We start from the raw sequence: 25,667 nt of genomic DNA on the forward strand, positions 1-25,667 counted from the left end.
CCAAACTTTATAGACGCTGATTGTCCCTCCCTGTGTTGGAGAGAAACCTTCCGCTTTTATGAAATAACGAAGGTGGTCCCTCCCGCGCTCTCTGTCTCTCTCTCTCTATTATTGTTTCGCGTGTAGGTATATATAAATACACATAACTTTTTCAAACAAGATTGTGGTTGTTAAAATCTTATTCAGTGCTAATTTGCGTTGGAGTTGCACTTGGAGTTTTCCTAGCCGTTGTTCTTGGCTTGGTGTTCAATATGATACATTCAACAACAATTTTACTCTACCAACTTCATTTTGTGTATTCCAAGGGCTCGGCTCGGTACCTCTCCTATTTGGTATCAGTCACTCTATCACTAAATCAAGGTGTTCTTTTTATTTTAGGCTACGACAGAAGCGGCGAAAAAGTCAACAGAGTCGTCAGAAGAAAGTACCAGTGCTGAAAAAAGCGAGGCAGAGGTCGAAACGGAGGCCGCGCCCGCGGAAACGACGGCCGCTCCACCCTTGCGAGGTCTGGACGCGCTCATCGCGCGGAGACGCGCCGCCGGCATCGGTGGCCGGCCAGTGCGCCCGGCCAGGGGAGCGAGATCCCCTTAACAACCTCAACCCCTTCCGTTACCTAAATTGACATTACGACACTACTTTATATTTCAAACCCTCCTGTCCCGGAGAGCACGTGAAGCGCCGTCCTACGTCTGATCTTGCTCCGGTCGTACAGGATTGCCATCCTATCGGACTATTAGAGTTAGGAGTACAAAACACCACAGACAGTGCTTGCGCACACACTTGTGCTCTGTACTTAGTATCTGGGCAGTTGGCTGATCTCTGTTTAAATATGCTCCCATGGCTGAATTTCGATCAGGAAAACATAATACTTACAATAACATACGTGTTTTCGAAATTATCATGATCGATATCGCCATACTAATGAAGTGTCATAGTGTAAATTTAGCGTTTTTTTATGACAGCGCTCACCGAGGGGACATATCTTTTATCTATCTATCTACATACTTAATATTAAAATTCTGTACCTACCTAGGTACTCATATTTTCTACGGTTTAAGTTGTTTAAGGATTCTGTAGGAATTCTTCAAATTTCAAAATGCTTTTCCTTTTTGATTTCTCGGTGATTTCTCGGTGAAATATTAGCGTTCGTCACATTAGTCAAATTATTCCCCAAACTGCCTAGAGATTCCTCTAATTCTCAGTCCTTTTATAATTACTAGTTGTATGGTACATTATATGTAGTTAGACTTATAGTTTCTTAATATTAAACTGTTTTGTAGTGTCCTCGACACCTAACCATTTTTATAAAGAATTTTTCAATAAGTAAGTACTTATCTAATTTTAAATATTTGCATTATGTACATAGTAGAAGTAAATTTTGTTACAAGTATTCAGGGTTCGATTTGGAAAAGAGCCAATCGCTTGGCAAATATAAACTTACAAACCAAATTACTAACCATCGAAATCCATTATAGATTATAGTGGACATATCATCGCCAAAGTACGCCCATAAGACTAGGGACGCTATAAAACTTTGATAAGAATGCTTTTCATTTACGTGATAAAGCGAAAACCGAATTTTCATCTTTGAGCGTCGACTAGTTCCTTATATCATAGTGAATAAGGGTATTGACACACATGCTCATTTAAAAATATGCCTATTAGCATGCTTAAAATTAGCCTGCTCTTCAATTCTACACATTTGCTTTTACTAGGCATGTTGGTTATATAAATAATCAACACCAGCAATCAGCATGCTCACAAGACCTGTTTAGAAGCGCTCGGAGCATCTTCCACCATCCACCCTTCCACACGCGCCTCAGGTAGCATGCTCGAAAATCAAACGACTTAAACAGTCGTTTTTGATACTCGAACTAAGCATGCTAATCAATGTCTGATTGCAGCCAAGCGCTAGTCTATAAATTAAAAAAAATATGTTTCGACACATGCTACTAAATAGCAATTGCTCAATAATAGCATGCTTTTCTGCTACTAATGAGCATGTGTGTCAGTACTTTAATGATAGTAATGACGATCTGATGACCAACATCGGTGCTATTACCCTTCACCAGGCAGCTCGAAATCTACTTATTCCATAATATAAAAATGAATCACTAAATATGTTGCTCATCGCAAATCTCGAGAGCAGCTGAACCGATTTCGCTAATTCTTTTTTAATAATATTCCTTGAAGTACGAGGATGGTTATTACGGAGAGAAAAATTTAAAAAAATTGAATCGACTGTTAGGCGGAACGAAGTTCGCCAGAGCAGCTAGTTTATGATAAATAAGTATAACTTTAAAAATTCAGGAACAAACAATATGCTATTAGTATTTTACGCCATGAACCAAATCACTCATGCATGTTGCTTAGAAATTGTACCTTATTTCAGAGTAGTAATTAGTACCACTTTTTACAATTTGCATGCCATACACCTACTGAAATTCGGTAGATGTTTGAAATCGTATTTTAATTGATTGACTCGATAGTAATGTTTTGAAATATTTACGATTTATTATATACTCAATTATCTTTATTTATTAAGTGGTCAAAATGTTGTAGGGCTTAAGTAAGAATGTTGTTATTGAATCGTTCCAACAATCATCGATTTAACTAGAAACGTCTGCTGAAGCACTGATAGTTAGTGCCATCGTGATATGTTTTGTATCTTTCGTAAGTGTGATAATAAAATAAATAATAAGATAACGTTAGTAGTTGTTTTTTTCTATCCTAAATTACCCCGTGGAATTGACAAAATCCTAAATTTACTCAGAAAAGTTCACGGGCATCATCTATTTGGTACAGAGACGGCTTGCATCCTGGTTACGTATACGAACTGTATAGGTAGAGGCTACCTTTTATCACGGCAAATCAAAGAGTTCCCTCAGAATTAAAAACCGGCCAAGTGCGAGTCAGGCTCGCGCAACGAGGGTTCCGTACTACAGTCGTATTTTTTCGACATTTTGCACGATAATTCAAAAAATATGATGCATAAAAATAAATAACAATCTGTTTTATAATGCACAGGTGAAGCCCTTTCATATGATACCTACCCCACTTGATATAGTTATCTAAATACGACTGAACGGCATTCCGAACCAGTGGTAAATTAAAACTACCTGACTATTCATAAGTACTTGTAAAAAGTTTACATGAATAAAAAACATTCTATTCTATTATATAGTAGTACGGAACCCTCAGTGCATGAGTCTGACTCGCACTTGGTCGGTTTTTTTTTTCCGATCCGAGTCTGAAAATACGGATATAAAAAAATCAGACCGAACTCGGATATTGCTTACGCACTAATCCGATCTCGGATCAATTCAAAGCTATGTATTCAAGTGACATATTGGCATATTTACGTCCGTCATTCCTACGCAGAGTTTACAGAGCGAGAGCCAGCGCGTGCCAGACCTGAAGCTAAAAGTTTCTCTGCGTATTGTCCCCAACATAGGGATTCCTCCTCCCAGTATTGCGGACAATACGCAGAGAAACTTTCAGCTTTTATAAAATAAGGAGGCTCTCTCTCTATAAGTATTACTTATGAAAATCATCAACATCGTATCATAACTGCCATATTATGCTGTCGCGTATAACAATCGGGGTATGAGGCGAGGGAACACTCCGCACACCCGCACGCCACCGTGCGGGAGTGCGGGGCGTTCTCTCCCCGATTGCCACCTCGACCTGTCGCGAACTATAAGTACATACTAATGTTTAACTATTGTTTTGCATTTTTGAGTTAAAATAAAAAAAAAAACCCATAAAAATTAAAATTATTTATTAAAATTACTTATACATAATTTACAAATAGTAGATAAAGAAAATCATTTCTGATTATTCGGAACTAACGAGTTTATACTTTCGTAACTAATCAACGAGTTTGTTTCGGGAACTAACTACTTATCTGATGGAAATCGATATAATATCTCTATTTAAAACGGAAGGGTTTGGACTGATATCGGATTGTGGGAGGGAAGGGATAGTGTTTTCGACTCAGTTGCCACCCCGCCGGAATGTCCTGCCGGTCCTCGCCGGAGGAGTGGTGTCATTCTGTTCTTCAGGTTCTGCTTCCTGGACAGACCGAGACGACGCTGCAAAGATTCGATATATTTTAATTTGTAAGTCACTAACTTTTGCCTACAACTTTATCCGCAAAATGCGGATGAAGTCGTGGGTAAAAATTATCCTAATCCATTTATTAATTATTTAGGTACTTATACCTAACGCTTTCTCATTTTTAAAAATGTACCAAAATACCAACCATCTTAGCGCTTGATTTCGACTGCCCCGCCATGGAATGAAAGGTTTTGGCCTCTACCTCGCTGGCCAAGTGCGGATTGGACTACTCTAGATTTACTCCTTTACATAAGTAAATTCTTCTTCTAGAGTCGACGGTCACCCCAAAAACGGGCAGCCCAAAAAGCCGCAACCGCGATAGTCGGTCGGTAGCCTCGTGTAGCTCCTCGTTCGTGCAGGTTGTCGCGCAGGGTGCCCTGCGTGCCCGATGTCCACGATGGTCTGTCTCGGATGACTGCAGATACACTCCGTATCATGTCCAGAGATGAAGCCCCACCTCGCTAAGTTTGCCCTAGACTTCCCCACCCCTGCTTTGAGGCCGGTTGAGCGACTTCCAGATAGGCCAGCTAAGGTTGTATCCTTCGACTAGTCTCTCCTTCATGCTGATGTTCGGGTTTGAGGTACTTTGCCTTCAGTAGGTAAATTTAAATACGTACGTCTTCCAAAGCGTCCTCTGCTGGGCTTAGATGGCGCCGGCGCTGGAGCTTCCTCAGCCTTTGTCTCCCGCGTCGCAGTGTTGAAACGCTTTTTGCCTACAAATAGACGAGTAGATATATTAATAAAAAAAATACGTAAGTAAATAGCACTCAACCCATTTCGCCGCCGTATTATATAGTAGGTATTTCTGATCGCTCATAATAATGTGTGTGTGTGTGGGTACATTAGAGCCTTTTCAAGAGACAGCATGGTTTACGACTTTCTTTCTTTCTTCGCTCTGGGCTGGTTTCCGCACTTAAACGTTTCCGTCTGTTGTGCGTGATGGTTTATGACATGATTATCCGAAAAATTCTGAGTTTTAGTGTGGTTTTAGTCATGACTGGCTTATGCTCGCGACTTCGTCCGCATGGACTACACAAAAGGAAACGCCCATTCTTGGCCAAAATTCATTCATCAATGTTATGAATACTAAACAAAACTTAAGTATTTAATGACTGTAATATTGCTCGTACAGGTTTGTGCGTAACACTCTGCTGTAATTAAAAGACACTCAACTAATTACGCTCGTAATGACAATCTTAGCAATGTAGGTATTGCAATAATTCTTACTGAGAAAGCAAATAAACTAAAAGGTTTATAAAAGTTCCTCCGAGTTCTATGTCCAAAATAATGCTTGTTTCTTGATCTGTGATCTCAGATTAATTTCATTGATGGATGTACTTTGGCCGAAAATCCTTTATCGAATGGGCGTTTTCCTTTCAAACCCCTACTTCACCCCCTTAGGGGTTGAATTTTCAAAAATCCTTTCTTAGCGGATGCATACGTCATAATAGATATCTGCATGCCGAATTTCAGCCCGATATGTCCATTAGATTGAGCTGTGCGTTCATAGATGAGTCAGTCGCCTTTTCCTTTTATATAGGTATTTAAAAAATAAATAGTGGTTTTTGGAATTAGAAAATCTCTTACTGAAATTTGCCTTGACTGGAGCTTCTGTTTGCGTCTCTGTCTGTTGTTGCGCCACCGATGAAGAGCCACCTTTAGCTGCAAACAATTTTTTTTTAAACTTTCCACGTACAGGGAGTAACCAGAACGCTGGCAAAAACGAAGACAGGTGATAGTACTGATGATCAGATGTATGATACCATAAAAAAAACGCCAAAAACATATCCTATATTTCGTAAAATTTCACGATATATTGCAAAAAAAACATCTGACTGACGCTAGAGGTCAACGAACGTTCCGTATGTAGGCCACTCGGAGTCAACGCCGCATCGTAGTTGGGGCATTGAACCAAGTTTTGCACGCTATAGGTATATTGCTGGTTTGAAAAATACTAAAACTACAAAACGATGCAAATGGTTATTGGTATTGGATTGTGTTTAGATAGTATAACAATTATATAAAAATGTTCCCAATTTTCATAAACGAATCTTCTTTGGTTATAAGCAAATCATTAGCCATGACCTAGGTGGTCACGGGTAGTTAGATACAATTTATGGCTACTATTATTGAGCAAAAGTACTTAATGTTATTGAGTAAAACTAGGCAAGCATTTATAGTTGCATGACAGAAGTAAAAAATTGCGTAGGTAAAACTTTCGAACTAGGTACGAGGTCGGAGGTGTAATGCATTTTTTATTTAAAAAAAAAATTGTAGACATGTACCCACCCACTGATGAATCGACCAATCTAAAGATTTTTCTATTCTCATTCAATTAACGCGATAGGTAGAAACTGCAATCGGGGAGGGAACACCCCGCACACCCATACAGTCCCCGTGATAACCCGGTGCGAGCGCGTGTGGACGTGCGGCTGTGCGGAGCGTCCCCCCGCCTCATACTGGCTGGCCTGGCTGCCACGCTGGTCAATTCGGATCGATAGACTTCACATACATTTTGAGAACATTAAGATCATTGTAATGACGCTTTTTGAATTTGACGCTTGCCAGTGCCGTCGACGCCTCGGCGTCTTTTAGAAGCTTCCTAAACGTCGTGAACTCTGTCGCGGGTCTCGTCAATAAAATTCACTTCTTTATAAAAGGTTATGTAGAATTCAATTACCTCCGACAGCTTGTGCTCGCCTTCTTTTTAGCGCTTCTAACAAGTCAGTGTTGCTTCTAAAAGGTCGTACAGGGAGTCCTCCTAACTTCTTGCCTTCTGTAGAGGATGGAGCCGCTTCAGTGGAAGGCTCCTGCGCTTCTTCTGCGGGGTAATCGCCCTCGTCTTCGTATTCTGCCTCATCCTGAAATTATTTGATAGATCATGCGTTATTTCAGATATTATCTAGTGAGAGGTGTCTGGTCAGTCGAAACGCACACCTTATAGTATAGAGAGAGAAACAGCACGTGCCAGACCTTCGTTATTTTTATAAAAGCTGAAAATTTCTATGCGTATTGTCCCCAACATAGGCAGGAACGATCAGGGACTATTTGAAGTTTGGATCATGGTGGCTTTGGGAAATAAAAGGTAATAAAAGTGTAAAAATCTTACGTCAAAGTACCTATAAAGTCTACTCTTTTTATATTTTCATTGAAATAGTATTAGAAATCACGTCATGCATTGCCAGACACTTATTGTTGTGGCAATCCCCTGCCAGACACCCTTAAAGTTAAAGTTTAGGCTTGGCACGCGCTGGCTCTTAGTCCAGTATTTCCTTGTTCACAGTTCCTTGACTTTATGCAAGTAAAGAATAACCAGAGATGATATTAGGATACCTACTTACTTGTAATTTTTCTTTAGTTTATGAGCTTCTACTAGGGTATGAACCCTATGAAGTGAAGTGTACTCAAACAAAGCACGTGAATTAGAATATGATACAGGTGAAGTCGTAAACAATGAATAGTGTGACAATAAAAATGGCCGAAAGGTTGAGCAGACCTTCAAATATTAAAAAGTTATTATTGTTCGTGTCTTTATTTCGCGCTGACGTCACAAGCCGCAAGAGGTTGCAGTCATATTACATTCCAACGGCGGTCGCAATAATTCCATTAAGAACCAGTTCAGTCAATAGTGTATTAAATACGTAGAAATACCACCGAGGAAAGGGAACCCATGTTGAGGTCGCTCCGAGGTAACTCGTCCATCGGACGCCATTCACAGTTCACACCTACCTTGAACTAAATGATTGCTAGTGACATCTCGTAAAAACCTTTTCAAAAGGTCCTGAAATGCTAAAGTATGGGAATCACTTCCTACACAAGTGATACCTACTTAGGACCAGCGTACGGCGGAATCGCGTCTTTTGATAACTATGAACCTAGCTAGCTAAACACAGTGTTTCTCTTCACCGAAAGCAAGTGATATTTTAATTGCTTAAAACGCACGCTTGAATTAGAGGTGCACGCCCAGAATCGAACCCCAGACCCCCCTTAACACCGCTTAATATTTTTGATATATTTTCTTACCGGTGCTGGCGTAGTTGTAGTGGTCTTTTGTTTTCCCGCCAAGCCCCGCTTGAGAAGTGCTCCTCTGTTGGAGACAGCGCGCGGCTCTGCATCATCCTGTGGCCGCGCTGTCGCTTGCCACGCCAAGCACGCGAATAGTACGATTCTGGAAACATTGAACCGAAAATTAATGAGTATCTATGTGAAATAATCTTCATTAACTCCACTCTCCACCCGCCTACTACTGAGCACGGATCTCCTCTCAGAACGCATGCACAGTGCACACACAGGCCAGCCTACGGATTGACAAAATTCATACACTGCGAGTATGATGAATTATTATTAAGAACTCGCTCAGGTATTAGGTTCCTTAAGGCGATTACGCACTCATCCAATCCGAGTCCGTGAAATTACGTTCCTTTTTGTTTTGTATGGGAGCTTATGACATATGTCGTAGATAATCGCTGGTATCCTCACGGATAACGGATAGAAGTCGGATGTCGGAAGTGCAGTGCGTAATCGCCGTTACGATGTTTCCCTTCACCTAAAGCAAGTGATATAATTTATTACTTTAGTAATACACCTACTCGTAAGTTTGAAAAGCCAGTGGTCAAATCTGGGATCAAAACCTGGACCGAATAGGAGGTCTAAGTCTTAACCTAGGTAGTAGTAGGTACCTATAGTACGCGACAGGTCGAGAATAAACTACAGCTTTCTAGTACTAAGTAGTCTCTGAGATAAGCCGTGGATAGACAAACGGACAGACAGACTCATACAAAATCATACAGACAAAATCATAAGGATTCCTTGTTCAATACGGAACCCTAAAAATTGAGTGCTAACTGCTGCCTGTGCGGATTTTAGTCAGTTTCAACTTTTGTTACGTTAACGTTAACGTTAGTATTTTCTTTTTTCCGACTTTTTTGTATAATGCGTTAAAAGTTAAAACCACTTCTCACGCGCAACGCTGTGTGCCAAATTTTATGTCAAAAGTATGATTTTAGTCCTTATTTTAAATGTACTTTTGACATGACAGTTGACCCATAGATTTAAAATGGCGCATGAAAAGTTATTTTGTACGGACTATCTACCTACTTTGTATATCTATTAAAATGCACTATTAACACTTCTTGCTTAAAAAAAGTTTAATAATAATGTATTTAGGTATATGGACGACGTCTTCAGGATTGTATCTGTAGGGAAGTGAATGGAAGAGGCTAATGTCTGTCAAATGTGGGCTGAATAGAAAGTAAAAGTGAATCTTGCACATATAAAGTAGATAAGTACTTACCTAGCTATTCTATCGAAATGAATAGTGTTAATTTCTTCATTTTGTGTCGTCTAATTGGGTAGGTAGGTACTTAGTAATAATTAGTATTATTTACAAAATGTAAAGTTGTAGGTAGGTATACGATTTTACACGTCCATGGTTATATAAGAACAACGTCAAAATCTTGTTATTAGGGTTCCCTTAAAAAGGAACCTTTATAGGATCACTAAGTTGTCTAAGACCCGTCAAGGTAATCAAAACCTACCTATAGGTTGCTATAGGTTACCTACTTCCCGTTGACTAAGGGTCTGTTTCACAATCGCCAGATAAACTTTATCTATCGGATAATTATGATATTTTGACAGATTTTCCATACAAAAACTGTCATAACGTCAAATTTACTCGTTAGATAAAGTTTATCTGGAGATTGTGAAAAAGACCCTTAGAATCATGAAATTTGGCAGTAGCAATATCATAGAGCACAAGTAAAGAAAGTAGGTACCTACCTAAAGGATTTGTGGCTACATCACAAAAACATTAAGTATTATTTCTTGCACGATGGTACGGAACACTATGTGTGCAAGTCCGAATCACACTTGACCGGTTTTTTTATTCAATGCACGTATTGAAGCCTGAAAGATAAACCTGATCAGCTTTTTGCAAGCGTGTCCTTGTACATCCGACCTTTTCATGCACACGATTAAACAACTATGTATAGGATTTTATGCAATTCAACGATATTTAAAATGACATCTTTGATGATATTGTAATATTATCAAATAACAGCTGTAAAATATAAATAACTAGCTTATGCCCGCGACTTCTTCCGCGTGGACTACACTAATTTGAACCCCTATTTAACCCCCATAAGGGATGAATTTTCTAAAATCCTTTCTTAGCGGATGTCTACGTTATAATAGCTATCTGCATGCCAAATTTCAGCTCGATCAGTTCAGTTTGAGTAATGTGTTGATAGATCAGCCAGTCAGTCAGTCACCTTTTCCTTTTATATATTTAGATATATTAAAATAATCCAAGAAAGTTATTTAGGTATATCAATTTATTCGTATTTCGTATATAAATTATTTTAAGGTCAAGGATCAGTTAGAAGAATTTTAGCATTATAATTAAATTAAATAGCCTGATAGTCCCCGCCTTCCCCTGCCGGTCGTGCAACTCGAAATATTATACCTACTTCCTGGTCGAGTCTTTCTACGACTGATGTGTGCTAAATAGCTGCATACTTTAAATGTCAAATAGTACGAGTTACGAGGCTAGGTGAATGTCGTATGGAGGTGGATTGGTATGTCGACTCTTCGCTCCTCGTATGGGACACCGCCTCATGACGGCTAAAGGCCAACGCGTTGCTATATCGATAGTTGAGTAACAGGTCTCCTCGCAGGGTCGGATCTCATTGAGTTGCTTCCGCATCCGCTTCCGATTATATTACCACAGCCTCCCTTAACTTTCTTTATTTTATGTAACATTGCCCGACTTCTTTTTACTACTTGTACCTAAGGCACATATACACCTGTGAATCTTCTTAGTGAAATGCCATGTAGTGAACACCGCATTGAAACTCTCCAAAAAGTTTAGAATAAATGAATGCGCGTATTATCTAAAGTTTAGACCATTTGCAAGCATGCTGAAGCTATCCAACTTATGAATAAATACTGATTATTTTACTCGAATTAAGTATTAAGTATTTAAGCTTCGTCACATAACTATAATAGGTGTCTCATTAGTCACTTATGTTATAAATGCGAAAGTGTGTTTGTTTGCTGTTTTGACCTCCAATTTATTAGTACACCGCACGGAGCAACGTATCAACCTGATTTTGGTATGGATATACCAATTAGCAACCTAGTTAAAGACCTAATAGGCTAGTACTTTTATAATAAAAAACATTAACTCATCTATCTTAGTAAGTATCTATCTATTCTATTTATTGCATTCTTCAACAGATTTATTTGAGACAGCTTGTACGCCTCCTTTAATATTCATCGTAAGTTTGGAAATCATGATATTGTTGATTCGAGTCACGATGGAAAAAGTGCAACTTTCTATGTTTGTTACCATTTGTAACTTGTATTCTTTATACTCTATGGTGTAGTGTGTCGAACGTGTAATGACAACTTAAAATTCGAGTCAAGGTCAGTCGAGCAAAAACCAGAAATGGTAAGAATTGGGGCGACCTCGCGAGCGCGGTGCAATGCGGCAGCCAAATCGGCAATCGCTGCACTAGCCCTGAGGCCCTACAGTAGGTAAGTAACAGTACCTAGTGTAACTTTTGTGCGTAAATCTATTACTTAGTACACAGATGTCAAATCATCACGTTTTCCCGTTACACACAATATAATGTCAACTTGAAGGTTAGGTACATTCAGGACTTTGAGCCTCTATACCTATTTCTCTTACATTTAACAGATAAAAATTAAATGAATAGAAGTGGTTCCATAAAACCGTGGGCCCGAGCTGAATAAGGAACATACGAATAGGTTTATAGGTATTTCGTGGAGACCATAACGTTACTATAACCAGATGTGTAGATATACCCTATATTTGTTTAAAGTAAAAGTAAATATTTCTGTAGAACCTTGTTTTTATCAGTGCTTTATTCTATAAGAAATCGTATGGCGGTCCAAAGTCCATGTAGGAAATATTGTTTGAATAATAATTAATTAAATAGGTAGTTCGTATCAGTTTTTTTATAAGTGATTAAACATTTAAAAAAATAAAATAGGTAAGTTTGGTATACCAAACGACTTTCGTAGTTAGTATAATTTCAAATTCTTAGGTAGGTACCTTTCTTTAGAGAAAAAATTGAATTTTTTGAAAAAAACATTTCAACTGTAAAATTATAATACTTACTCAAGTAAGCTCTATTATTTTCTAAACGATTATTCGGGCCCAACTTCATCCGTCTCTTTTTATTCGTTTCAGCCCAAATGCGTAATGACCAAGCTCAGATAGCATTGTTTTATGTGTCTAAAAGGTACTTACAAGCATATTATAAAAAAAAACTGTGGTTTCAAAAGAACTCAAATTGAGGTTCCATAGATGAAGCACAATAGATAGGTAGCTCTGTTATCAGATATATTGGGACATCCGTGTCAAGTATTTGCGCGAGCCTTCCCACAGTGTTGCGGTTGTGCGAAATATGTTATAGAAATAGTGAGAACAGAATGCATAATAGGTACCTAGCCTACCTACTTACTACTCATAAGCTGATGATAGCAGATCAGTTGCAGGAGAATTTTATTGCGTATATTGTTGTGTACCTACCCATTTATATTATGCAACGCGCAACACGAGCGATGCGAAACTCAAAAACTGTGAATGTTTTAGTCCCTCAACATTATCCATAAATGTCGATAGTCTGTGACGCAAGAGATATTTTATTACAAATGTCTATGTCTAGGTTTGCAATAGCAGCGTTGAGTAATGCTACCTAGGTGTTTTGAGCGCATCTTCAAACAGTCACAGCTTTTTCGTTAGGTAGGTAGGTAGGTACCTACTACCTACATGCATTTGCATAAGTCCTATAAAATATGCTTGTTAGGTTTGTTTCCTATCTTGTAACAGATAACCAATTAAAAATATCCTGTAGGTAAGTACTTACCTACTAGTAAAATATGACTTCCATGTACCAAATTAGCTAATTAGATCCGCAGTTTTAACAGGATATTACTTTTAAGTGTTTTTCTTTTAGGCAACGATCACTGAATAAATTGTTGTTTGTTAGACTGCAAGTCCTCTAAAACTTACAAGAGGTGAACTGTAGTGAATTTTAATACATAATCTTTATTAATTGAGGCCAACAACTGGAAGTAGTTGCATTCATTGCCTACTGCTAGTTACCTATCTAACTACCTAGCTTTTGGTCGATAAAGGTACCAAGCCTACTAATAAAATATTTCCTCAGACTATAAATACTAAAGGACAGACAGAAAATAATAATGAAGTATAGTCCGCGACAAGTTAAAATAGCAATCGGGGTATGAGGGGGGGGGGGGGGGCACACCGGCACGTCACCCGCGCTCGAGTTAGCACGGGGGCGGGTGTACAGGGCGTTCCCTCCCCGATTACCATCTCGACCTGTCGCGTGCTATAGGTACCTAAGTAGAAAGTAGGTACTAATTTGGTGTACTATTTAAAATGAATTAATGATACATAAATTAATTTTCATTCCATCAGATTTCAGTCTTTAAATAATTAATAGGTAAATTTAGGTAGTCATTAACACTATATTAATAATGATTGCATTATTCCGAAAGTCAAAATACTATATTAGACATTTTAATTAGCACAAAAAATTCATAGTACATTAAATTGCAATTCCAATTATCTAATGACCGGTATGTTTCGCCTGTTTTACTCGTTCCTACCTACTTAAAAATTTAAGGAGTAGGTACAATTTACCTTATTTCTAATGAGGTAGATATTGTTATTTTGAAACAATTTACAGTAAATGGCGTCACGACCACGTGAAGCCATACTGGACCAATACCTACCTGAATGTTTCAGCAATGCTAAGCGAATTGCTAAAATTTTCAGGTATTGCTCCAGATCGATCATTACGTGTTACAGCCCATTCACACGGCGTCCAGTTTTTTGCAGGATCCCGTTTGATGGCGCATGTGTTTATATGCTAGCGAGCATCGCACATGCGGTATGCTCGTGTGAACGCTAGCATACAAACACATTCGCCATCAAACGGGATCCTGCAAAAAACTGTACTGCCGTGTGAAATGGGCGTTAGCCAGCAACAATGCTGCTTAAAAATTGGCCATCTAAGCGCACCATAAAAGAGCACTTTACTTGAAAGAATGAAGACCTATATTCCAAAATCAAAATCAACAAATATATTACTCATAACTTTACAAAGTGAAGGAATTATGTATCATCAAAAAGATTTCTTTTTATTTCCCAACACTCGAAGATAATAATCTCTGTTGCGTTCGATCTAAACAATTTAAAAGGCGTAGTACTTTCGAACAAATCAAGCCCGTTTACATAAGCTGCGTTCGTGAACTCGGATAAACTCCGTCTCTTTACTTAAAACTTTTATTGGCTGCAGTTTGAATAGAAAAATAATGAAAAATAAAGTGAAACTATCATAAGATAAGCATAATTAATAAAAGATAAGACGCTATGCTTTTTGCTTGGCAATCTTGTGAGGAAATAGCGTCAAGCAACGTGTTGTTTGGGCACTATGCCCAGCTAGGTGATTCGCTAACTCAGTGTCTAACACTAAATGATAGCCACCGAGGTTGGTTTTTCTTACATTGCTGCTTCCCTAGGTGATATTAAAAAAAAATTCATAGAAAACCTTCAACGGATTAAATACGGAACCCTAAAAATGAGCTCGGTGGCTATCATTCAGTGTTAGAAACTGAGTTTAGAGAATCACCCCGCAGGAATGACCACGGTGCACGGCGTATATTTTCTAGTTTCGTAGTAAAAAAGGAATTGTTATGACTATCTGCCCGTCCCCGTCTCAGCTTAGAGACTAGATATTAGAAACCTATATGTAATTTGGAAGCCGAACAGACCAGCTAGTTTATCCGGATATTTGTGTCAAAAGGCCGGACAACCTTAATTTTTTAGTTTTAGTAGTTATAACACGAAAAAGTAAAACAAGGCAAGTAAATCATTTACAACTTAATTTTTTTTTTTTACTTTTATTTTTTAATATACAACTTAATTAAATGAATCAGCCTTTTTTCAATAATAATCATTCATTAATACTACCTATTGCAATTTGCAATGGAAAACAAAACTAAACGAGACTCTAATGAACGAACCAGTCTTATTTTGATCACTCCCCCTGGCGCAGTGGTGAGCGCTGTGGTCTTAATAGTGGGAGCTCCCGGGTTCGATTCCTGGCAGGGGTTTGGAATTTTATAATTTCTAAATTTCTGGTCTGGTCTGGTGGGAGGCTTCGGCCGTGGCTAGTTACCACCCTACCGGCAAAGCCGTGCCGCCAAGCGATTTAGCGTTCCGGTACGATGCCGTGTAGAAACCAAAGGGGTATGGGTTTAATAAAAACTGCCATACCCCTTCCAGGTTAGCCCGCTATCATCTTAGACTGCATCATCACTTACCACCAGGTGAGATTACAGTCAAGGGCTAACTTGTATCTGAATAAAAAATAAATAAAAAAACTCTTTACTTTACTTAGGGTACTATTATTGCAATATGTAAAAAATTGTCAAATTCAAAAAGCCGTACAGGCCGGAGTCCGACCCCGCCTGACCGGCTTTTAAATTCCGTCTTATTTGGCCGTACATGCAAACAAAAAGCCTGACTGTGGCCGGCTTTATCCGAACACATGGCAACGTTAAAATCAAACAGACAAAGCAGGCCAGCCTGCAGGCAATCAGGCATCAGAGCAATCAGGCCATTGAACAAAGTGAGTGCTCTTAGGGTTGGTCTAATGTCTGCTATAAGACCTACCTATCTGCCAAATTTCATAATTCTAGGTCAACAGGAAGTACCCTGTAGGTTTTTTGACAGACAGACAGACAGAGAGATAACAAAGATCCTATAAGGATTCCGTTTTTCCTTTTGAGGTACGAAACCCTAAAAATGTTAGAATGTTACATCAACAACTAGGTGTTAATTATATTATTTTACTGCACGCATACCACGTACGACATAATGGCCTAAGAGCCAGCGCGTGCCAGACCTTCCTTTATAAAAGCGGAAAGTTTATCTGTTTATTGTCCTCAACACTGGGAGGAACGTTTGTTTGGATGTTTGTTTGGATCATGATGGCTTTGGGAGATAACAGGTAATAAAGATGTAAAAATCTTACATCAAAGTATAGAGTCTAATTTTATATTTTCTTCAGACTCAATTAACTAACAGTATTAGAGATCACGTCATGCATTGCCAGACACTTAGCATCGTTTAAGGGTGTCTGGCGGGGGTTCCCACGACACCAAGTATTTGGCAAGGCATGACGTGATGACTTCGGAAAAAATATAAAAAAATTAGACTTTATTGTTTGAGGTAAGATATTTTTACACCTTTATTACCTGTTATGTCCCAAAGCCATGATCCAAACAAACATACAAACAAACGTTTCTGCCAGTGTTGGGGACAAAACGCAGAGAAACTTTCAACTTTTATAAAATAACGAAGGTCTGGCACGCGCTGGCTCTCTCCCTATAATATTAAAGTAAAATTTCAACAAATTGCTAGACAGATACGTAGATATTATACCTACATATGATGTGCATTATTATCAAAGTGCAATTTCCAGAAATTATTTTTTGACGATTGTTGAATATTTTATAGGTACGAGTAGGTTGACGCATTTTTTGGAAAATATATAAATAATATATAATATAATAATATAATATTATATATAATATAGATTAGTAGGTATGCCTATGCAATGTGCATTTTATAAGAACCAACGTCTTACGCGAAATTAGGCAGGTATACGTATAAAAATATGCACAACTAGCTTATTTCTGCGATTTGGTCCACGTGGACTACACCTCTGTTTTTCTCCCTAGGGGTTGAATTTTAAAAAAGTCCGTCCAGTAGTTTGAGCTGTGGTTGATAGATCAGTCAGTCAGTCAGCTTTTTGTTTTATATATGCACCAACAAACCCTATTTACCAACCCTATTATGTAACCCTTGTATTCTCTAATACCAATGAATACCCAGTATAAACTGGGTTCTAATGTAAATAATAAAACCTAACACCTAAAAGGAGCTGAACCACATCAAATCGCAGTTTGAGCGATTGTTTTCAGGATGTGTTTGAAGAGACGGTTGTAAATTAAACAACCAAACATGACCTATAGGTCCTATAGTACCTATACCTATAGTACCTATATAGGTAATTAATCTTTTAATGCACTGGTCCTTCTAAATCTCATATCCACGATTATTCATCCTATTTAAAATTTGCTTATCGTAGGTCAGAAGCCTTAACTTTCGATGTGGGAGGCATTCATCAACCGGTTAGTAGTTTCGCTCAATTAATTTGAAAATTAATTGGTTTGGTACACTAGGTCGGCCCATCATAGTCTTTTATAAATGAGGTTTATAAGTCACGCATTATGAAACGAACCTAGGTAGATTCAGAAACATTTTTAAATTATTGCATTAGAATTAGGTTCGTGACTACTCTTACATTATTCAACGTGCTTGATCTTAAAAGTCACTGGTATAGGAAGGTTAACAGGAAAAATAGTTGCTAAGTTTTTTAACGAAGTAGAAGGTAACCCACGTAAGTCATGAATGAATAGGTATGTAAAAAAGTTTCATCCAGAAAACAAAGTCAAGTAGGTAGGCATTTAATAACTATGTATTTATATTTTTAATTTTACCATACCGTGTCTCGCCACAAAGTCGAAGTCCTGAACAATGAGCCGTAAGTTAACGGTCACCTACAGTTATTTAAGCCCTTATAGTATATTCAAGACTAGTCATTAGAAAGGTACAATACTACACACAGACGTGTTAACACATCGATTGTACCTATACGCTCCTCTGAGTACACGTTTACATGATATTGTTGCCTATAGTAAGCAGACCTTCGTTTGCATACCTCTCACTAGTTTTAACAACTATAAAACTTTTTTTATCAATTGCTTCGCTAAGCGGTAGAGCCCATGAAACTCAGTATGCTAATATTGAAACCACTTAGTTAATAAAAGCTAATAATTATTATAGTCCTGCCTACTCATATATTCTCAACTTCCTATGTTTTCTCCTAAATATAATAAACAAATTATGATATCGCAAATGCAGTCGCAAAGCTGAAGTATGAAGTACCCACTAAAAACATGTCGAACAGTTAAGTATGGGATAGGTGCAAAGTAAATATGATATGATAGCACTCACAGGGGTAGTATCCTCATGTTTGTATTGTCGGCCGAGGATGTTGCAAGAAGCACTCGGGTCGGTTCCTTTCTCTGTGGAGCGACTGCGAGCAGGTCCACAACAGTCGGAGGCCACACTTGATCTGCCGTTCCAACAGCGACACCTTCGATACACTCCGCCGCTTGAGTCGGTGCAGTGTCCGCCCGCGCCGCCCCGACACCACTAGCCTGCTTTATATTCGGAGTAGCGCACATATCGTGACGCATGCCGACCATTGCTCGCATACATATTATCACTATTGAACTTCTTGCTCCAAATCAAAAGAGGATTCTCCGTCACTCGCTCCATACAAACGTAGTTTGAGAGTTAATGAAATTTTGGTTTTTGGAAAAAGGGACCAGATCTCTATAAAAATGTCTAGTTTTAAAGTACCTAGGCTGGTGATAAGTTGTAATGAACGATGGTAATGATGCAGGTAATGGATAACACCTCTACCAAAAGGTAGAAATTAAGATAGATCGATCTAATGGAGAGCTGAATAGACAGGGTTTCATAACTCCAGAGAAAAAAGGAACCCTTGCCTATAGGATCACTACGTTGTCTGTATATAGTGTCTTTCGAGACCCCGACAAGAAATAGGTATTTCATTGACTCAAAACATGATGTTCATAACTATGCACGGAACCCTAAAAGAGAGGGGGCCAACTCGCACTTGAATTAATTTTTTTTCAAAGAATATTAGCCATGCTTACCATGCCTGCATCTGTAAAAGCCCCCAAAAGGTCAGATTTAAAAAAAACATGCCTATAATGTACGACAATTATAACGCAACGGGTGTGGTTTGAAACGGTGACCTTTATGAATTCAATCCGCTCCTCAACCGTTGAGCTATTGAGGCTCATTATTGTGTCTGTCTGTGTGCACGCTTCACGCTAAAACTACTGAACGGGTTCAAACGCCATTCTGAATGATTCAGAGTTCAGACTTGAATCCTAGTCTGTCTGTATCCAGTGATGCAAGTATCATAACTCTATGTCTGTATCGATGACTCCCTCTGCTTCGTGCCGCTCGACCACAGAGCACAGACTGACACGAATCACGATGCGCTGGCCATGTCCCTAAACGTATTATGACAGAAGTTATCCAAAAGCGGAATTAAGTTAAAATAAAAATATATATTTATGACCGGTGTAAATCACGGTGTAAATTCATCCAAAACGAGACAGAGCTATATCTCTCGTCTCTCACATCTCTATGCATAAATCTGTCTCGTTAGAATTAGGCGGTTAGAATAAGGAATATTCAAACAAGAACAAAGGGGACACTTGACGGCAACGTTAGTTCCGATTTTCGCCACGTATGTACAAGTACGAAGTCGTACTTAGAAATTCTTTGTGCACAAGACTTTTGATGGAAAAACCATAGACCATAAAATATAATAGAGGCACAGAGGACCACAGACCAATAACATCAGAGGACCATCCAAGTATAATATCCAATAATTTATTTTATCTACGTTCTGACAGTGTTAGTGTTATAATGTTGGTATTGAAGCATGCAATTCAGGCACACATTTTCGGCTTTGTATGAAGGTCCGTTACGTAGGTATAGTCTATGATCGTCTTTCTTCTGTCTTTTATTTCTGGTCGGTGGATCCGGTCTTTTCTCCTTGCTCATGGCCACCTCATGGCCCCAACTTCAAAAGTTCAATTTTTTTGTGCTTCTAAAATGCGTCTTGTTGTAGTTTTTATGTTATATATTATATCCATAAGTTACGGTGAAAAAGTAATTAAATATGCCGCAATTATTTATAGACACGGGGATAGGACGCCAGTGAATCCTTACCCCACCGATCCTTGGAAGAATGAATCGCTATGGCCTGTTAAATTCGGGGAGCTTACGAATATAGGCAAAAGACAACATTACGCACTCGGCCGATGGCTTAGAAAACGGTACTCGGTAAGGAAATAAGTTTACTATAGTATTTATTCATTTTTCAAAGGTAGAAAATTTCGTCCCGTACCTACCTACCTACAGTATTAATTTTAATATCATACCTACTAATGGTAACTGTAATAGGTAAATGTTATAAATAATTTACAAGCTGGGGGTATTACTTTAAGACTGCAGTGGATGCCCTCGCACATCGGACTCACGGGAAACTAGAGGGCTGATGATTTGCACTGAGCACTGACTGAAGTACAGCTACTGATGTAGAAATTAAACCAAACTATTCTGTGATTTCGGGCAATATACCGCCCAGGTTGCCGAGGGAATGCGAACCTCCTCGTGTGGTTTTGTGAGGCGAGGTTAACAAGTTGTTCTGGCTCTAAGTTAGTTATGGCTTAAGTTTCATAAACAGTTGAATAAAGATTTAACCAGTCTGTCTTCTATCGTAGTTGTCTACAGTAATTATTTTATTTTGCTTTTACAAGCCTAACTGATCTAAAATTGCTTATTTACAGAATTTAATTTCTGAACAATTTGATCCTACAGAGGTATATGTTAGATCAACAGATGTTGACCGCACTCTTATGTCAGCTCAAGCCAATTTGGCAGGTAAGATAACTTATAATACCTTACATCATTAGATATATTTTTTTGATAAACTTCTCAGTTAGTTTATCAATCAAACCAAGTACAGTGCAGCATAAGATTACACCATTTTAAAATATTATTTCCAATAAACTTGAAAAATTATATTACCCTCACAACTTGGCGTCCTGTAAATACCAATGTTAATAAAAAGAATACCTGGCTCAGTTTGTTGTATTTCTTCTCAGACCAGGGGTTTGTTTTAAGTTTACCTAATTAATTATTATTACAATTTCATCAATTATCTTACAAGTTTAACAATTGACAGTCAAAAAAGTGTACAATGGCACCTATTCTTTTTAACTTATTCAATTTTTAGGCATGTATCCACCATCTGGCAATGCAATATGGGACTTAAATTTATTATGGCAACCAATTCCTGTACACACAAGACCTGAAAGAGATGATGAAGTCTTAGCAATGATTAGAAAATGTGTCCCTTACGATAAAGAAAAGGCAAAATATATGCGCTCAGTGGCCTACAAGAAAAGGCTTAGTAAATATCAAGGACTTATGGAGTAAGTTATTACGAAAATTAATTATTATTTACTGTAATTAGGACTTGCACATTTTATGTTCTGTATTTTATTGATGTATTTTACTGATGAATAATAATAATTTGCTTTACTACAAATAAATCAAACCAAGCCAAGCAGATACATCTATAGCTCAGTTTCAGAAAGTTCATAGAATAATGCATTGGCAACATAATATATTTATTGTAGGTATACATCTTATAACATAGTGTAACTTTGAACCGGTATTTTTTTAGTTACCTAACTGCATATACTGGCATGAAAGTTAAGGATTATTTGGATATCAATGACATTTATAATGTACTCTATATTGAAAATCTTTATAACTTCACACTTCCGAAATGGACTCAATCAGTGTATCCTGACAAAATGAAAGAGCCATCCTGTTACAGGTAATCAGAAAATGCATTTATATCCCTAGCAAAACTAAGGTCGAGTAGCTGAATGCAGTAAAAAAACGAACTCTTATAGGTTTCTTACCTGCTCTGCTGCACCCCCTTAGCATTAATGGTGGTCTGTGTTGTGTTATAGGAGTATAATATAGTTGTGTACAATTTGTATGTACCAAAGGTTTTTTTAAGTGTTGTCATGAAGGAGTGTTAAAAAATTTACATTTAAACACAATGGGGTTGATTGTCTTGTACACAATCTCTAAACTAAACTAAATTAACAGTTCTAAATCTAGTGCTATCCTTTTCCGCAAGCAACATTATGAAAGGGACATGCCATTTTAGTTTAGTTTAGAGACTGTGTACAACGGAATTAGCCACAATATTTCAAAGCTCAATTCAATAAATAGTCATAAGAAATTTTATTAAAATGTCTTCAAATTTAAAATGACTAAAAACTAAATAATATTTTCTAGTTTTGTCACGGCGACCGCAACTCCCTTAATGGCGCGACTATTGGCTGGTCCGCTACTTAAAGAAATAGTTGGCAAAATGAATACCATTATAACAAAGAAGAAACCAAATCCCTTGAAACTATCAATATACAGTGGTCATGATTTTACAATTGCCAATGTACTGTGTTCTATTGGGGTGTATGACGGAAACTGCCCAGTTTATACGTCCACAATCATTTTTGAACTACTTCAAGGTAAATATGAAAAAAATAATGAATGATGATCAAGGTTAATCTGTCTGAACACAATGTGGTTTTAAGGTATGGGAATGTCCCATACCCTAAAACCACATCATGTTATGAAACATAAAAACAAGTAAAATCTCAAGTTTTTGGAACCAGTTGTTCAAACCACTTGCTCCAAAAACTTGTGATTTTTTGATATGTCAGAATACAGATAACTAGCTTATGCTCGCGACTTCCGCGTGGGCTATACAAATTACAAACCCTATTTTACATCCTTAGGGGCTGAATTTTCCAAAATCTTTTCTTAGGGGATGTCTACATCATAATGTGTATCTGCATGTCAAATTTCAGCCCGATCCGTCCAGTATAGTTTGCGCTGTGCGTTGATAGATCAGTCAGTCGGCCAGCCAGCTTTTTCTTTTAAACTAAGAAACTAAGAATATATATTATTGGTACAGGTTCTGATGGCAACAAATTTTTGAATTCACATCTGTTTCTAACCAATGTAATAAGGAAAGGACAGATAAACTTAATTTAAAACTATCAACCTCATGACTTTAGGTGCCAGTCTTGAGTATCGTGTTTAAATTACTAGAGTAGCATTAAAATTTCGACGCTTTAATTTAAAAATCATTTTCCATCCTTTTTCAACAATATTAAAAATAAAATGATGCACAGGTATACACTAAATTTAGTTTAGAGAAAGACTTTAAAATCGACGCCTGCAATATTGTAATAAAATATTTCGTTTTCAGACAATAACACTACAGGCTATTTTATACGAATGTTATATAGAAACTCTACAGAAATTGTTGAACCACACATTCTTGATATACCCCATTGTGGACAATTATGCCCTATTGAAAAATTTATGAAGTTGTATGACAATCTTATAACTGTTGATTGGCATTACGAGTGTATGAAACAGGTAAATATTATATGTTTCTAATAAAATGAAGGAAAAAATGACTCCTTTCGACGTCTTCCTCAAGGTCGGCACCCGTACGCAGTAGAAATTCCACAGGCACATACAAAGTGATTTGCCTCCTCGTTTCTAATTCGATTTTATTCATACTACCAGGGATATGGAAAGCCCTTCCGACATCAGTTTTCCCATCAACTTTTAATACCTATATAGTATACCTAATAATAACCTTCCAAGCAAGAGTGAATAGGCATCTTCTAGGCAAGCGCATAACATCTTAGGCTGCCAGCATGGTCGTCATCAATTGCCAGCAGGTCTGATTGCAGCCAGGCATTAGTCTATAAAAAAACGTGAATTTGAAAACTTACTCTCGGGCTTCTGACCCAATATAAAATTAGTATTGTGATGGTTACTCTATTTATTGAACAGTTTGTGTAGTGCACAGTTAAATAATATTATCTACTGAGATACACAAATGACCTGCAGAAAGTAATAAAATTAAGAATCAATGAAATTCATGATTCTAGTTAACTGAATTTAGATTTTTATAAAGCGCGACAATCACACAAGAAAAGTACCTATGATAAAAATAATTTAAATCTGTAAAATATTCTAATAATCCTTTATATTATATATTGTATTTATATTATATTGTTCTATTGTATGTAAATTTATTAGCTACTAGCTATTTAATAGATAACACAATCTAGGTAGTAGTTAACTTAGTAGCATCTATCTGTTTGAAAGTGCTAATCTCAGAAATTGCTGAACAGATCTTATTCTTTTTTTCATCAATACTTACTTACCAATATTTTCAACAATTCTTGCTTCCTGAAAAGGGTACAGTTTGATTTGTTTGCAAGAAAGACGCCTCGCGCCTTGGCTATGCCGGTGTGTGCTGCGTCTAGTACTTCTTATGCTGTCCTTGTGAAGCTAGCTAGGAACAGCAGAAAAAATATTTGAATAGGTACTTCGTTTTATTTTGTTCTATATTACAGACATCACCGATGATTGGAGCTGTTTCCTTTTTGGCGTTAATTATATTTATATATGTAATACATCAAATTTATATCGCAAGAGTTGAAATGCGACGGTAAGTTTGTTATTCATAAAATTATTTCTATAATTAATATTTTTACTCTAATTCTCCTCATTTCTGATTTGATCATGTAGAGAAACTCCAAGCATAGGTCTAGAGAAACCAACATAGATCAACGGGTTGTGAAGTGAAGTGGCAATGGCCAGGGCACACATAGTTCGACTAACCGATAGACTTTCAAGGTGCTAGAATGGTGACCTCGCACCGGATAGCGCAGCGTTGGAAAACCCCCCACTAGGTGGACAGACGACATCAAACGAGTCGCAGGGGGCCGCTGGATGCAGGCGGGGCAGGACCGTGGGGTGTGGAAGTTCCTACAAGAGACCTATGTCCAGCAGTGGACGTCTATCGGTTGATAGTGTGAAATCTGTGTGAAATCTTAAATTTATGTTTAAATAAAATGTTTTGTTTCAGGGTTCAGTTAGCCTATACTAGAGTTCATAAACCTAAGGCCATTCAAGAGACGAGTATCGAACCCTGAGTACTTTAAACTATTGTAACAATTTTGTCATTTATACTTGCACGCTTTTTATTTATGTTTTAATTTGGAGTCTGCATTTGTAATTTTTTAATGTAAAGGTATATGCTGACCAGGAGCATTCACCTATAATGTAACAGCTTGGATTCGCGCACTGCGCACTTTTGTAATGAATGAACAACAACTTACAATGTCGCTGTAGTGAGAGAGCAATTGTTCCTCCGATCATTACCGTGCCATGGTAATATAATGCTCAAAATCGACTTCCAAATTGCTACACAATGTAAATGCTCCTGTGGAGTGATCCGCTAACTTGATGATAACCATCCAGTTCATTTGATATTGGTCGATTCCACATTGCTACTTCACTGAGTGATATTAAATTTTTTTTTTATAGAGAATCTTCAAGAGATTAAAAATAAATGTCAAATGAGCTCGGTGGCTATCATTCAGTGATGATTCATCCCGCTGGTCAGTACGCACCCTTAGGCTGTGTCCCTATTAGGAGAACAGTGAGCGGCTATAGTATTTTTATCTCACAAAGCGACGCGCGCTTTACTTGTAACCAAGTGTACAATACGCATGTGTGCGCGAAGACTAGTAGCGTTATCACCATACAGCGAGACCAATAATTAATCTATGGTTAGCACATACATCTTAACAATAAATATTAATTACAAGAAAAGAAATAATTACATTCGAATAGT

General features: G+C 37.7%; 3 protein-coding genes across 6 annotated transcripts in view; 2 read left to right on the plus strand and 1 right to left on the minus strand.

Annotated features, from left to right (window-relative positions):
• The window catches only part of LOC117995834 (proteoglycan 4-like), a 46,156-nt gene extending 43,445 nt beyond the window's left edge, over positions 1-2,711 (plus strand). For all 4 annotated transcript variants that reach the window (XM_034983852.2, XM_069509049.1, XM_069509050.1 and 1 more), the window contains one exon: positions 379-2,711. In XM_034983852.2, the coding sequence (XP_034839743.1) occupies positions 379-591 (213 nt within the window). In that variant the 3' untranslated portion in view covers positions 592-2,711. The remainder of the gene's footprint in view (positions 1-378) is intronic.
• A 1,053-nt stretch (positions 2,712-3,764) lies between these two features.
• LOC117995836 (uncharacterized) lies at positions 3,765-18,456 on the minus strand. Its single transcript, XM_034983854.2, has 6 exons — positions 18,260-18,456; positions 8,143-8,287; positions 6,800-6,980; positions 5,707-5,781; positions 4,737-4,832; positions 3,765-4,094 (listed from the first exon to the last, which is right to left on the minus strand). The coding sequence occupies exons 1-6, from the start codon at positions 18,274-18,276 to the stop codon at positions 3,997-3,999; spliced, it is 612 nt and encodes a 203-aa protein (XP_034839745.1). The 5' UTR covers positions 18,277-18,456; the 3' UTR covers positions 3,765-3,996.
• A 1,436-nt stretch (positions 18,457-19,892) lies between these two features.
• LOC117995689 (prostatic acid phosphatase-like) lies at positions 19,893-25,667 on the plus strand. Its single transcript, XM_034983679.2, has 8 exons — positions 19,893-20,197; positions 20,704-20,797; positions 21,153-21,351; positions 21,606-21,761; positions 22,235-22,467; positions 23,214-23,386; positions 24,382-24,476; positions 24,897-25,667. Exons 1-8 carry the CDS (start codon positions 19,925-19,927, stop codon positions 24,961-24,963), a joined length of 1,290 nt encoding a protein of 429 aa, XP_034839570.2. The 5' UTR covers positions 19,893-19,924; the 3' UTR covers positions 24,964-25,667.

The sequence above is a fragment of the Maniola hyperantus genome, chromosome Z (genome assembly GCF_902806685.2).
Source record: "Maniola hyperantus chromosome Z, iAphHyp1.2, whole genome shotgun sequence".
NCBI lineage: Eukaryota > Metazoa > Arthropoda > Insecta > Lepidoptera > Nymphalidae > Maniola > Maniola hyperantus.